The 16,224-nt window shown below is 40.2% G+C and overlaps 1 protein-coding gene across 4 annotated transcripts in view; it reads right to left on the bottom strand.

Annotated features, from left to right (window-relative positions):
• Positions 1 to 16,224, bottom strand: part of LOC308593688 (protocadherin alpha-C2-like) — a 189,201-nt gene that overhangs the window by 91,660 nt on the left and 81,317 nt on the right. The window contains exon 1 of one of the 4 annotated variants that reach the window (XM_081206229.1): positions 10,533 to 12,671. The exons of the other annotated variants lie outside the window; for them this stretch is intronic. Within the exon in view, the coding sequence (XP_081062355.1) occupies positions 10,533 to 12,623 (2,091 nt within the window). The 5' untranslated portion in view covers positions 12,624 to 12,671. Of the gene's footprint in view, positions 1 to 10,532; positions 12,672 to 16,224 lie in introns of those variants that run through there. 4 annotated transcript variants of the gene reach the window in all.

Here is a 16,224-nt window from a genome sequence, read left to right as displayed (position 1 = left end):
TACACTCTCAAACAGCAGCTTGTGTCCATACTACACATTACCACAGCTGTGGGTAATGTACAGTAATTATAGCTATTACTTTGCTACAAAGAACCACTGGGAACAATGGAGGCACCTCACATAGCACAACTGGGGCACTGCCTATCCTAAATCTCTAAACCCACCAAAGCTATAGCCCAGTTCCTCCTCTGTTCCTTACATTCCTATTAAATACACTTAGAGACCCTCTGGGCTTGTTTTTTGCCCATCTGCTGTGCTGGCTAATCATCTCTGGGCAGCACAGTCAGGCACAACCATCCTAATGGTTCCATCCATCTGCTGGGACTTTAAAGGGTTTGTAAATACTATACAATGGTACCTCTGGTTACATACTTAATTCGTTCTGGAGGTCTATTCTTAACCTGAAACTGTTCTTAACCTGAAGCACCACTTTAGCTAATGGGGCCTCGTGCTGCTGCCACGCCGCTGCCACACGATTTCTGTTCTCATCCTGAAGCAAAGTTCTTAACCCAAGGTACTATTTCTGGGTTAGCGGAGTCTGTAACCTGAAGCGTCTGTAACCTGAGGTACCACTGTAACACATTCCACTAGAAGTGCCTTATGGAAGGCAGCAGATCCCTCTGAACCTCCTTCTTTTTTTACCACTTTCCCCAGTGGATTAAACTACCGGCCAATCAGGATTCTCTCAGGGTTTGGGTAGGATTATAAATGACCTTCCCAACCCCATCAGTTGCATGCATACATTTCAATCTGAGCCAATCAGATGCATGAATTTTTGGTCTGCCTGTTGCTCTTCTCTTCCTTTGTGTTACTATTGTCTCACATTTGCAAGGCAGCAAACTAAAGCAGGAGACAAAATCTTGCCCCCACCCCTTCTGTGGAAAGCAGCAATATATCTCTTTGAGTTCCTGGGTCTGGATTTATTACTGGTATATAAATGTTTAAGGAGAGGAGTGGTGGTAAACTATTTCAAAATCCTATTTGCTGTCATGGAAAGGGAAGAGGAGGAAATATCAGACCACTCATAGGGAGGAGGGGAGTAACCTGGCCTTTTTGTAGGAAGGGTGAGGACATTTGTATATTCCCAGAAGTGGAGAAGAAGGGCTACCTTTTGTGAGGAAGCCTCCAGCTATCTTAGGCTATCTAAATATCACCAGCATTTTCAACCTTTAGGTTGGATACTCTATACATCATGCTGCTTACTTTGTAAATAAAATTGTCAATATAATACCTATTGTTTTCCTTGGGCTGTTTGAATATGCTTATTAGCATTCTTTCTCTCTGACTCATGCAGCCTTCAGAATTAAAGGATCTGGAGATTTTATATGCAATATAATTGATTCCAATTGAGGATAACAGCAATAAATTATTATAATTAAAGTAAAGACTTAGCAGAGATGTCAGGGTTTTTCCTGGGCCCAGGAACAGGCCTTCTGTGATGGGTGAGCTGTGAAAGCAGACCCCTTGTGACAACAGAGGATTGTAGTACCTTGGAGGCTAACAAATTCATTATGACAATCTGATTCTGTGGCTGTCAATATTGCCTCATTATCCAACCCCGTTAAAAATCACTATGCTGTGGTCTACATATTGCACTCTGGTGTTCTAGCCACATATCAAAGTCCTTACAAAGCTATCTGGCTGGTACAGCTAAGGCAAACTACTTTCATGATGTCTACAGTACATTTGGTAAATTATGTGCCCAACTTTTGCTAACCTGTTCCAAGAATTAAATGCCCAGGAGCAGGGCTAGCCCAAAGCATTCAGCTATCCAAGGTGAATTAAAACTTTCCCTGTTCTGTCATATCATATGCTAACTGTACAATAGTTCAAAAGGCTGCAAATGAGTACTTACTTGTTTGAGAGCAAGATCCAGTGAACCTGGAGGAATTTATTCAAAGCAAGCACGTATAGGATCAAGGTACACAGCCTCAATAGCTGACTGGGATGTAATAGAAACAGAAGAGAAACTAAAAATTGAAAGAATTTGAAGAGATCCAAGAACATGTTGATGATTGGTTACAATATTTTCAAGTAAATGAGGTTTTTAAAATAAAAGATAAAAAGAAAGGGTTTAGTTATACTTTATCCAGATTTCAATGAGAAATTGTAGAGGATAATACTAAGTTACTGAAGAAGATGTATAATTTATTGTTAGAATGGGAAACCAAAGAGGAAGAAGTCAAATGTGTAATGATTAAATGGGCACAAAATCTAGGATACAACTTACAAATGAAAGACTGAGGAAAATTACGGAAAGTTGATTTAAAATTTATTGCATGTACAACTCTGAAAGAGAAGTACCGGTACATGAAAATGATGTATTGATTGTATTTAACTCCTGCTAAACTTGGAAAAATTTATAGAACAAGCTCTAATAAGTGCTGGAAGTGTAAAGAGAAAGAAGGAATGTTTTACCATAAGTGGTGGAATTGTAAAGTTATAAAAAGTTATTGGGAAATGATTTATAATGAATTGAAGAAGATGTTCAAAATAACTTTTGTTAAAAAAAAACAGAAGCATTTTTGTTAGGTATAATAGGACATGAATTACCAAAAGAACGGAAAAAGTTGTTTATATATGCTACAATGGCGGTTCAGATTCTCCTAGCCCAGAAATGGAAGGACAACTAGACTCCAACGAAAGAAGAATGGCAAGTCAAGCTTGTGGATTAAGCTTGGCGAAACTTATGGGAAGAATCGGAGACAATGATAACGAAGACTGGGAAGCTTTTATGTTGTATTTGCAGAAATATCGTAAAGAAATGGATTCACTAGCAGGGTTTGATTAAACACTTACAAGTAAGCAAATAAGATCAAAGGTTAAGAAAGGATAAGATGGAATGAAATCGATTGTAGGATATAATCATGAAAGAAAATTCAGTACAAAAACAATAAGAAGTTAAGAGGATTAAGAATATAAAAATAAGATAACAATTAAGCAGAAATAGTAAATATTTAAAGAACCAGAAAGGGAAGTTGGAGGAAGTCACGGGGAGGGGGGATTTCTTTTCTTTTTTATGACAAATGTTACATTGTGTTGACTGATTGAATATAAAATTGTAAAACTCAATAAAATTGCTTTAAAAAAAATAGTTGGCTAGGATGTTATTTTAATGGCTATCTGTCACTACTTCCTCCTATTGCACCAGAGGAGTCCTTATAGAGGGGCTTACATGTTATTCTGTAGCAGCAAAACAAATACATATTCTTACGACACCTTAAAGATTAACATATTTATTACGGCAAAAGCTTTTGATGAAGCACCTGATGAAATGGACTATAGCCCATTAAGGTTTATGCTACAATAAATGTGTTAGTTTTTAAGATGCTGCAATAATTTTAAAGTATAAATCAGTAAGTAGGTGCAGGTCCTAAGTGATTTTGGCAGTCCTGCCTATACACCCAGTTAAAAATTGTCATTTGTATCAGTGGACCATCTATGAGTCTGTTCTAAAGGTAGGCAGAGGACACTGCATGAAATTTCAGGGCTGGTTAATAAGCACTTACGCTTTGCATTGACTAAAATGAGGGTTGATGCAATCATGTACATAATTACATAATAAAACAGATAGTAATTTCAACGCACGTAATCTCCTGCACACATTATTTGCATATTGGAAAACAACAGCAAAATACAACAATACCTGCAGCAAGAGCAAACTAAGCATTTGCAACAGTCTTTACAAAGTGTAGACATCCATTGTGAAAGAATAGTAGATTACGAATGCCACTCCAATGTCATGACAAATTGGAACCTCAAAACTTTGTTTTGAGAGGTGGGGAGATGATGGCATTAGTAATCTAGTGGAAAGGAGTATGAAAATAACTGAACTATAAGAACAAAGACGAAATTTGAATAATATTATGTCAAGCTTAAATATTTAAATATTTGATACTAAAAGGTAAAATTGGAGACATAATTGTTGAAATGTACAATTTAAAACAAATTTTGAGAGAAGGTGAAGTATTGCGGAACATGATGTTGTAATCAGGAACACAGAAAAGGGAGACGTGAGGGAGTCATGAAAGAGGGTTATGGAAATAACACTTAAGAAAATGAACTATTTTCTTTTTTGTGCTTTTTTATGTATTTCTTATTTGTACTTTTGTATGTTTTTTATGTTTTCTTTTTGTCTTTTTTTTATTTAAGTTTGTTGTATTGTTTGAATTGCTTAAAACCTTTAATAAATATTTTATTTAAAAAAAAGAGAGAGAGGTGGGGAGATGGATTCCGGGGCAGACAATTTTGGATGCATCTCTAGATGATCATATAAACCTATAAGGGTGGGGTGAATTCAGAGGGATGTCGTTTGTGATGCATCCTGTTACCTAGAAGATCAGATAAGCCATGTACAGATCCAATGTGTAGACATCACAGTGGAACTATTCATCCTTTAGAGCTACTCAATGGCAATTAGAACACAATTCGTTTTTATTTATTTTTTGCTGCTTTTACTTTATTGCAATTATCTCTGCAGTTCCTCAATCGATCATGAAATCAATGCTCTGCTAATCAAGGGGTGAAGTTTGATGTGAGTTATGTAACAATACATTTGACAGCACAAATGCAATTAAATTCATACCATATACTTCTTATGTGATGCTGCCTTGCATCCTGAATTCCCTTTCCTTAATTGCAGGTGGTTGCTTATATTAAAAAAACAAACACAATCCTTCTCATTTTCTGTCTGTGCATGTACAAACATAGACACGCTATAAAGAAATATAAAAATAAGCAAATAAAACCAAGAGCAGACAGAAACAGTGGACTAAATTATAAACAGCATTAGCAGAAAAACAAATTGCCTGAGCAGTCAAACAAGGTCTCTGCTTGCTGACAGGTCAACAGAGAGGTAGCTAAACAGACCTCACTTCTGAAGTCTAGGCATAGGCATGGAGGTGCCCTTTCTCATTTCCAATGCCAAACATACCTCAGATATTGGTAGAATGTAGAGAAGGGCCTCTTCTCAAAATATTTAAACCTGGAAAGCTTCATATAGGAAGAAGAAGAAGAAGAAGAAGAAGAAGAAGAGTTTGGATTTGATATCCCGCCTTTCACTCCCCTTCAGGAGTCTCAAAGCGGCTAACATTCTCCTTTCCCTTCCTCCCCCACAACAAACACTCTGTGAGGTGAGTGAGGCTGAGAGACTTCAGAGAAGTGCGACTAGCCCAAGGTCACCCAGCAGCTGCATGTGGAGGAGCAGGGAATCGAACCCGGTTCCCCAGATTACGTGACTACCGCTCTTAACCACTACACCACACTGGCTCTCAAGAAGCCAGTAGAAGGTAGTCCTTCAGACAACCTGACTCCATGCCAATCAGGGCTTTAAAGGGCACAGCTAGCCTTTTGAATTATGCCCAGAAATATACTGGCAGCCGGGATGCGGGTGGTGCTGTGGGTAAAACCTCAGTGCCTAGGACTTGCCGATCGTATGGTCGGCGGTTTGAATCCCCGCGGCGGGGTGAGCTCCCGTCTTTCGGTCCCAGCTCCTGCCCACCTAGCAGTTTGAAAGCACCCTTAAGTGCAAGTAGATAAATAGGTACCGCTTCATAGCGGGAAGGTAAACGGTGTTTCCGTGTGCTGCGCTGGTGCTGGCTCACCAGAGCAGCTTCGTCACGCTGGCCACGTGACCCGGAAGTGTCTCCGGACAGCGCTGGTCCCCGGCCTCTTAAGTGAGATGGGCGCACAACCCTAGAGTCGGACACGACTGGCCCGTACGGGCAGGGGTACCTTTACCTTTATACTGGCAGCCAGTAAAGAAGTTCTATCACTAGGGTCGGGTGCTGCCAATAACTGGCCCTGGTTAACAGCCATATAACGGCATTATTGACTAGCTGAAGTTTCTGAACTCGTTTCTAAAGTTTGTGCAAATTAGTTTCTTATTACATATGGTTTAACAAAGTATGATTTGGGGCGTTATTCCATCCTCACAGTATAAAGTTTCCAACAGCATTCAGGGATTGTCAGGGAAGATCAGTTTGTTTTTTACACCTCAAACAAAAGTAATAATTTGGAGTTTAACTTATGATTTGCAAAAAATAAAATAATATAAAATATGGGTTGGCATTATATATGAACCAACCCTGTGAATGGCACTGAAAACACTTTCCTTACTGGAGCCAACTTTTAGGAACTGAGCACAATAGTCAGCTGATGCATATTTTGCTTACAAAGTATAGCAAAAAAACAAAGACAGAACTGGACAAACACCATCAGAATATGACTGTCTAAACCAGGGGTCTGCAACCCGCGGCTCCGGAGCCGCATGTGGCTCTTCTACACCTTTGCCGCGGCTCCGGGGCGGATACTAGCGAGGGGAGGAGGCGCATTGTGCGCCCCGACACTCCCCACTGTGGCAGGCGCTGTACTGGCTGTGACGTCGCATGGGGGCGGTGCGTGCGTTAGTCACGCACCGTCTCCATGTCACCTTCCCGCCCGCCCGCTACATTGTAAGGGGTATGTACGCTGGTCACTGTTTTGAAGGGGAGTGAAGAACACACACACAAAAAAAAGGTAACTTGTTAATTTAACGTTTATTTCTATGAGGAGGAGTAATTCTGAGGGGTCAAACAAAGAAATAATAAAAAAGTGACAAAAAGTTATTTTTATAATGACGAGTTTTGCGGCTCCCAGTTTTTTTTTCCTTCGGAAACGGGTCCAAGTGGCTCTTTTTGTCTTAAAGGTTGCAGACCCCTGGTCTAAACACACTCTATAGTATGGGTATAATCAAATGATCTGATGTTGACCATAATAAACTAGATCAGCTGCTGAGAAGGCCAATGGCCACTCAGTACCACCTAGTTTGGCTAAGATAGTGTATATACCAAAATCAACGGAGAAGACTTTTGCAAGAGATCCTTCAAAGCATCTAATCTATGTTCTTTTTTCTAACAAGAGTAATAGTAATATCCCCCCCCCCCCCGTCTGCAATAATTCCAGTGGAATACTAGCTGGAAATCAAAGGTCTTATGAAAATACCCAGAAAGCCTTTAAAAAGGAATCAGGTGCTCAAATGTCTAGTCACTGATAGGAGGCCACTGATTGGAAGCTGAAATGAAAATAGTTTCTTATCCAATGCATACACAAATATTTTAAAGTATATTATCAGAATATTTTAAAATGTATTATCAGTATATTTTAAAGTATATTATTAGGGAAGAAATGACAGAAAGGTGGAAATGTCAGAAACCATAGATTTTCTAAACATAGATTACAGATAAGATACAATGCCCCGGCAAATTTGGATGATTTGTGAAGGCAAAATCAAGCTGCAAAAATTGTACACAGGAACCTAGCAGAAAAGTATGAACAATTTGCAACTGAGCCTACCCAAATTATAAATATGCTCTTGATCCAGTCTAGTTCAGCTATTGAAATCTAGTGATAATCAAAGGGAAAAACAAAAAGGACGGAAATACACCCAAGCGATGAAGCAGTTTTATACGCTTGACTTGGTTTGATCTAGTAAGTCTTATAAGTCTTAGCAGTTAAGAGGTAACACATTTTGTCAGGTTATAGATAATTTCTCTCAACAAACAACACCCTTCTTCCATTGGTTCACTAGCACATGTCTACAGGATTTTTTGTGCTTCTCCCTTCAGTGAAACAGGATAGCCTTTAAGGAGCAGACAGTTATATCATACAGATAATTTTTCAGAAAGCCCTTGTACTTCAAAATTAGTACCACAAACTGTGTACTAATGGTTCACTCAATATCGAATTACGATATCAGCTGCTTACAACCGATTCCCTGTTTCCTGGCTGTATCATTATGATCAACAACTGACAGTTCTTATTGGCCCAACCCACAGTTTGGCAACATTATTTCACCCAGGGCTGGCCCAAAATGTTTGGCTGCCTAAGGTGAACCAACAAATGGCACCTCACATCCTAATAAAGAGAGCTAACACCCAAGGCCAACCAAGGTATTTTAGCAACTGAAGCAAAGAATTCTACAAGCACATTATAGTCAACCTTCCAACATCTTTAGAGAGGTCTTACAGAAGACCCCCCTCCTTCAGTCCCCAAAGTGTACGTGCAAATCAACAGTGGTGGCTTTTTATTTTTAATATTCAGTTAGCAAATCATAAATCAAACAGCTCCCTCCATCTGTGTGTCTTTGCTCTGAGGCATGTTCCCTTTTACCTTTTATCAAGCATTTCCCCCCGCTTTTTGTTGTAGTTTAACAACTGCTGGTATTTCTTCAGAGAGGCTCACAAATGCCTAAGAGGCTGTTGCATCCCAATTTGTGTTATGGAAATAAAGCTCAATTAATTTATTTTAATACTATAGCCTACCCTTCATTACAATGGATTGCAGGGTGGGATACAATAAAACTATATTTAAAATAGCAAATCTGTAATAATATTTAGCGAGCAGTTAAAATCAATAAATACTATCAATGGTAAAATCACATAATGGAATCTCCTGCAATCTCAACTGAACAACTTAATGAATCTCAAATGCTTGAGTAAAGAACCATGCTTCAAGTTGACATCAAAGCGAAAACTGAGTCAGAAGCTGCCATTCCTTAGAGTGGATGTGATGCTACTGTTGAATAGGCTTTCTCTGGTATTGCCACATGGTATTCAACTTCTGGCAACAGGACACTGAAAAGGGCCTCTCCAGAAAACTTAGTATCCAGGCAAGGCAATATAGGAAGAGACATTCTTTCAAGTACTTAGGCTGCCAGTAATTTAGGGCTTCATAAATCACAGCTAACACTTTTATTTCAGACAGGTTGTCCATTGGCAGCCTTCAGGAACAGCTGGCTGACCCACTTAACAACCTGGCAACTGCATTCCATACTAGCTGAAGTTTCCATCTTCAAGAGTAACACCACACCAAGTATTACAATAATCCAAGCAGATGGTTGTCAGAGCATGGTTTTCTGTGTCAAGGCTATCTCTGTCAAGGAATAGCCATTGCTGGTGAGCCAACAGAAACTGGCCAGATGGATGAAAGCTAGTAATTTACTAGCAGCTGAGAAGTGTCAGTTGAGTACCTTAGGGATGGTATATAATGTTGGTCACACACACAAAAAAACTGAATGGGAACCAAAAGACAAGTCTTTATAACTTCTCCAGCGGCGGTAAGACAATCTTACTCAGCTACGAGTGATTGCCAAAGAAAGAAAGAATATTCTTTCAGAGTTGTCCATACAAATTCATTCTAAGATTCTAACTACATGTTTCATTTAAAAAAAAAAGTAAATTTTTTTTGGTGATACAAAACAAACAAATGTACAGGCATAGCTCAAAGATATTGTAGGTTTGGTTCTAGAGCACCACAACAAAGCAAATATCACAATAAAGCAAGACACACTTTTTTTGTTTGCTTCCCAGTGCACATTGAAGTTATGTTTACAGTATATTGTCATCTATTAAGCCAGGCCTTCCTAACTGCAGGGGCAAGAGGGGGGAAACCCAGCTCCAGCCCTAGACAGCTCTACTCCCAAGGCCAGAAGAGGGGCAGTGGCTGGGGGGGGGGGGTTGGCTTCCTTCCCCTGGAAGCAGCCAGGCTGCCTGCAGCTGCACCCATATCCTCATAAGGAGCAATATCTGTGAAGCACAATAAAAGGAGGTATGCCTGTATTTTAACCCTATTAATGGATGTTATCTCTAAGGGGGTAATTCTGAGCAAAGAAACAGAGTGGGGAAGGCATGCTTCCCCCCATCTATCACTTCTCCACTCCCAAAAGCAGCAGTGGGGAACAGAAAAAGCGACTGGAGGGGGAAAGAGTTAAGCACCTTCTTCTCCACTCCCCATATCTTGCCTTATTTTAATCCTTTCTTAAAATACACCCCAAATAGAACAAACCATGTCTTAGATTGACACTAAATTATGAATTAATATAGACTTAAGCTTGTCAGTGGATGTGTGTTCATTCACAATAAGTCATTCATTCAGCGAACAGCAGTTCTCCCTTGGCTATGACAGCTACAAAGGACATTAAAGGAGGACATTAAAACAGAGTGGTGATATCTGAAGTAAAGCTTTGAAGTCTACAAATCTTTGAGCAGCATTTGCCTTGGAATCAATAGAACAAAAATGCACAGAAATGGATAAAAAACATTCTTAGGTGCCTTATTAGGTGGTTGCAGTTAATGACAGAAGAATGAGCTCAGCCATCTATCAGCTATGAAAAATAATGAATCAAGAGATGAATTAATAAATTTAAAAATTAAGCCCACCATTTAATTTCCCATTTCAGCAAAACAAAAAAAGTCCCACATTATCTAAGCGGCACCATAAACAAGTATTGAAAAAAAACTTTAAAACAGAGTTGTACAAAGTAAATGCAAAATTGTTTAAAATTAATTGTAAAGGTAAAGGGACCTCTGACTATTAGGTCCAGTCATTACCGAAAAATAATCATAATAACCTCCATAAGACACGCTTTGTGTGCCATCAGGAATCTCATTCTCTAAGAAAATTTCAATGGGAAAATTCACTTTTTATGTTGCTAGTGACTCCACATGATAACACATCAGAAAAATTAAAGAAAGCAAACTCTCTTTACATCTCACCTGCCCAGATATATTTGGGACCAGCTCCTTTCCATTCTGCAGTTCCCCATTCTCTGAAAAGATAGGTATGTTGGGGGTAAAAACCATGAGGTCATTCTTGGCACCAGCCTCCCCAGCTGGAGCTGCCAGGATATGGCTGTGGCGATTTGAATAGGACCAGCTGCCCACTTCACTGGCACAAACCAGTGTGGCTGTGCCAGGGCCGTACATCACGGGCTCCTTGGGTTGACACTGACATCGCAGAGCCATATACACAATGATTGCCAGCAGAAACAATGTGGAAACTGAGCAGATGGCAATGATCAGGTAGATATTGGAATTGTCCGCCAAGGATCCTGAGTTCACTCCCAACATGGGAAGCCGGGTATCAGTGTGAACAGCCTGAGCACTTGATATCAGTGATACACTGAATGTGACTGTGGTTGACAACACTGGTTTGCCATGATCCTTCACTACTATCAGCAGATTCTGGCTGCTGCCACCTTCTGTCTCATCCAGGACTTGGGTTGTACTGATCTCACCACTGTATAACCCAACGCGCCAAGGACCACTTTTCGCATCATGCAATTCATAGCGTAGCCATGCATTGTAGCCTGAGTCAGCATCCAAGGCACGGATCTTTCCCACTACATGTCCAGCTTCTAGTGGGGCTGCCAGCAAGATGGGAGCCTCCTCTGGCTCAGACACTGCAGGTGCATTATCATTCTCATCCACCACAAAGACCTGAATAGTCACATTGCCACATAAGGAGGGCAGCCCAGCATCCTTGGCCCTCACTTGGAACTCCAGCAGCTTCAGCTCCTCATAGTCCAAGGGTTGCAAGGCATAGACCTTCCCACTCTCTGAGTGCACCGAGATGTAGCTTGTCAGTGGCCAAAGCTTGTCATCCATTGAGTAGCTAACCAGAGCATTCTCAGCCACATCTAGGTCTGAGGCAGACACAGTGAAGATGTGAGCACCCGGTGGGTTGTTCTCCTTCACAAAGACCATGTAGGAGGGTTGTGCAAATGTAGGTGCATTGTCATTTACATCGCTGATGGGCACAACCAGACTGCTGCTGGTTGACAGCAATGGCTCCCCTTGATCTTGTGCCATCACCAACAGTCTATATTCAGCTACTTTCTCCCGATCCAGAGGCTGAGCTATCACCAGTGAATAATAATTCTTGAAGTTGGACATCAGCTTGAAGGGGAGCCCAGGTGGCCACAAGGAGCAGCTTACTTGTCCATTGGCACCAACATCTCTGTCAGAAATGCTGAGCAAGGCCACCACTGTCCCTAGTGGAGAGTCCTCTGGCACTGGCACTGACAGTGATGAGACTGATATCTCAGGAGCATTGTCATTCACATCCAAGACCTCAATCAGGACTTTACAATGCCCTTTCATTGGTGGGGTCCCTTTGTCTGTTGCTTCTACCCCAATTTCACCTAACTTAATGCTTTCAAAATCCAGTTCTCCATTTAATGTGATTTGTCCATTACTTGAATCTAAACTAATCAGTGCACCTAAATTCTGTGGGTTAACACTTCGAATTGAATATATAATGTCTTTGTTAATTCCTTCATCAAGATCTGTTGCATTGAGACAGATTATTAATGTTCCTATTTTTGCATTTTCAAAAACTTTAACTTGATACACAGACTGATTAAAAACTGGTGCATTATCATTCGTATCCAGCACACTGATTAGCAACTGAGCTGTGCCAGTTTGCTCTGGTTTCCCTCCATCAGTGGCCGTAAGCAATAAATTGTATACGTGAGTTAATTCTCGATCAAGAGGTTTCTTTAACACAAGAACTAAAGACTCACCATGCTTCTCATTGTTTTGAACATCCAAGGTGAAATACTCATTGGGACTGAGTTTGTAGCTGAGATGAGAGTTTGAACCAATATCGTCATCAGAAGCTCCCTCTAGTGGGAAGGATGAACCTGGAAGTCTAGATTCAGGAACAATCAGGGTTTGCCCAGCAGCTGGGAATATAGGAGCATTGTCATTGATATCCTTGATCTCCACTTCCACATGAAAGACTCTCAAGGGTTTATCCAGGATCACCTCCAGGTGAATCATGCATACAAGGGTCTTGGCGCACATCTCCTCTCGATCTATCCGGGAATTAACAAATAAAATTCCATTTTGGACATTTACCTCTACGTAGTCCTCATGGCCTTGGGATATCATCCGGAACATGCGAGGCATAAGCTCCTCCACCTGCAGCCCCAGATCCTGGGCAATGCGGCCCACGAAGGTGCCATGCTGGGATTCTTCCAGGACAGAGTAATGGAGCTGGCCACTTCCCATCAACCAGACTCTGTGGATTAGAATCAGCTGCAGCAGCCAGCTCTTCACCAGGGGGCATTGGTCCAAAGACATTGTCGCGGTAGGTTTTCTCCCTGCTTTGGAAAAAAAGTAATCCACTCTCCAGCATCAGCATAAAATGGTGGGAAATAGGCAATTGTTATGCTGCAGTCTCCATGCCATCACCCTGAGCTTCTTGCAGTCTCTTGTTCTTTCTGAATTGCTGGGAGGGGCTTTGATCTCTGCCTGAAAAGAGTATTTTGATTTTCAGTGGGTAGCGACATCTTGTGACAATTGGTATAAATGCCTCACAGGTATTTTATTTTGAATTTTCCTCAATTCTTATATTAATTTCATAATTACCTTCTGAAATATATGTGTAGTTCGTTGCTATTATTTTCTGATGTTTTTCCTTGCAAAGTTAACTTGTGTGTTTTTTGGTATATAGTTGTAATACTTTTGAATAATCATTGTAGAATCAAACTATTAGGTAGAGTACATGTTGATTTCAATTATCCAAAATAGAGCTCAGTCAGAGTATTGTGGCTTCCACAGGTTACGTTTTCAACTACTTACACTAGAAGACTTTTATGCTGCTAACACAAGGCATACCAAACTGTTGAGAAGTTTACACTGTAGAGGTCTGAGATACTGAGTCAACTGCATTCCTTCACAAGAGATCAAATAGGCATTATTTCTGGGACCACCATGTTCAGCGGCCTTCTCTCTTTCCCCAATCACTCTACACAACAAAGGCATAGTGTGTGACAGGCAGAGAGTTGACACATGAATAAATTAGCCGGAGAACATTGGAAAAACCCTACTGGATCCAACTCAAAATTATTTTAGAACCTCAAACTAGGGACACAGCCCATAATTTGCAACCCAGCCTATTCCATCTTGCCAGGTAAGGTCACTGAGAGCCAAAACGCTAATACAGAAATTGCTAGACAAAGGCTACGTACACAACATACATTTAAAGCATGTGACTTCCCCCAAAGAATTCTAAAAACTGTAGTTTCCACCACCCCCCAAGCTACAATTCCCAGTGCCCTTAACTTTCTAACCACTACACCACATTGACTGACTGGAAAATTAGTGTTCCTTCCCTTTAAAAAAATAATCATAAAAAAGAAATACAAATCCCACTATCCTAGATTCAACAGGACAATAGTTTTTAAGGATATTATTGAGTCATTCTTTGCATCCTCCTGCACTTATGCACTACAGTGGTAAAAAGAATACAACAGTACTAGGGAAGTAATTTGTTAATAATTGTACCGTCCCCAAGCAGCAGGGCAAGAAGAACTACCCCAGTTGATGTTTGCATTATTGATAAGATGGCTGATAGTTGATAGAGGCTCTAGACCTCGGTTGTGTTTTGAATTAAAATAAACAATAAAATAATTGTCTGTTTTTTAATATAAAAATATTAAAAATGGTAATATATACCATGTTTCATTAGAAAGAAGCCATATCTGCTTTTACTCCCAAGCCACTACTGCAGCACATACACGTGACTGCCTTGCTGCTGACCTCTCTTATTTTTTTATTTATTACTATTTTAAAATATTTATATGCCACTTGTCCCAGAGAATTTTATACCCACCAACATTTCTCCAATGAAAATAAGGGCATCCTAAGGAAAAGCAGGACATTCCAGGATCAATTCCCAGATCAAATCAGAAACTGGGATGGCTGCTATAAATCCCGGACTGTCCCTACAACATAGGAATACTTGGAGGGTCTGAAATTGTTGCCTACAGATCAATAAAGAGCTCAGGAATTTCCTTTTTCTTTTGTTACAGTACAGCAATAGGGGATTTTAAGAAAAGTAGTGTTGGGGGGAGGAAATTCCATGTTGCTTGGTTTTAGCAAATAAATCTCCAGAGTTCTTCAGAACATTGCAGGCACTGTTGGAGACAGCCTCACATTATAAGGCCTGTCAGAGAACACAAACAAGCATTGGAAAAGCAGGTGTAAAGCTGCAAGGTTTTTAAAAAACGCATGCAAAAATGCACAGCAGTCAGTCACCTCTTAATTATTTTAAGGTAAGAAAGAGCAAGAGGCAAACACCTGCACACACACACACGTCAATGGGATTATGGAGGAAACCGAATCCCTTTTACTTCCACCACAAACAGCCCCTGGAACTATTCTGCAATTTGGCAGGCTTGATCCATGGGGCGGGAGGGGGTTTCCTGCGCCTGTAAATTTCATCCACCTTGGCCAAAAAAAGGAAAGTTGTAGCCATTTTTAGATTTTTCTGTTATAGTGAAGGCGGAACAGAGAGGCTTGTTTTATACAGAGCGGCTCCAACCCAAATTACAGATTGAATCAGAGAGAACAGAGCACGACTCAAAAACAGATCAGAATTTTCAACAATGCCAAGATACATACTTAGTGTATCATGGGGGCCATGCACACCCCTCTTATCTGCCACCTCAGAGGTTCAGACATCCAGCCCAGATCTCACTGATTTAACTGGTGAGAATGGGCACAGATGTTTTCATTGGAAGATGAATCAATTAAGGATATAGTCCTATGCACATTTCCTGGGAGTACGCACCATCCAACATGGTGGAACTTTCTGTTATTGCTATCGAACAAACATGTTTAGGATTACACTGCAAGGAATGTTAATTTAGCCAAGAAGAGCGGTTTTAATGCGAGATTAAATTTTAGCCAAGAGCTATAGACATCCTCTTTTTATTTTATGAGGCTCTTTTACTTTTGGTGTGATGCTGTAATAGAAAATGAAGAAGACACAACTGTAAATGGATTTGCCTTCTAACACTCTTGTCAGTCACCCTGAGTCCCTGTCAGGGGAAAAGGGGGGATATAACAACAACACCCAGTGGTAGGTGCTGTTTATTAAATTGTAGGTTGTCATATATTTGTAAGTTATTGTAAGTTACCGTATACTTTCTTCCTGATCTCTATCATGCATTTATATTGAGCTTTTTCTTTTAAATGTGGTTGTGACTGTATTTTAATTAGGTATATTCCAAAGTGATTCCTTTTTTACTTCACGTACACCAAATATAAATTCATATATACTTTTACATTTACTTTATTATCAGTGGCAAAGAAGTTGGTTAAAGGTGGCTTAAGGAAACTGGAAGATTTTATTCAGCCTGGGTATATTCACAAAAATATATAGACAGGAGTATAAACTAGAGAGAGTTTATGGGCCTCTAATAGTACAGTCCTTTACATGGTTCCCAGAAGTAATCCCTGTGTAGTTTGATTGGCCTTATTCCCAGGGTAAGTGAATTGGGCATGTAGTCTCTGGTGTTTCCTTAAATGGTCCAGTTCTGTGTGTGTTTGAAAAACTATATTGAAAATTATTTCTGCAATCAAATGAGAAAATCCAACCTGTTGGTTCTGCTGGATC

Source organism: Podarcis bocagei, assembly GCF_964188305.1.
Source record: "Podarcis bocagei genome assembly, chromosome: 8".
In the NCBI taxonomy this organism is placed as follows: Eukaryota; Metazoa; Chordata; class Lepidosauria; order Squamata; family Lacertidae; genus Podarcis; species Podarcis bocagei.
Note: the sequence above shows the minus strand (reverse complement) of the source record. Positions and strands in the feature narration are given on the sequence as shown.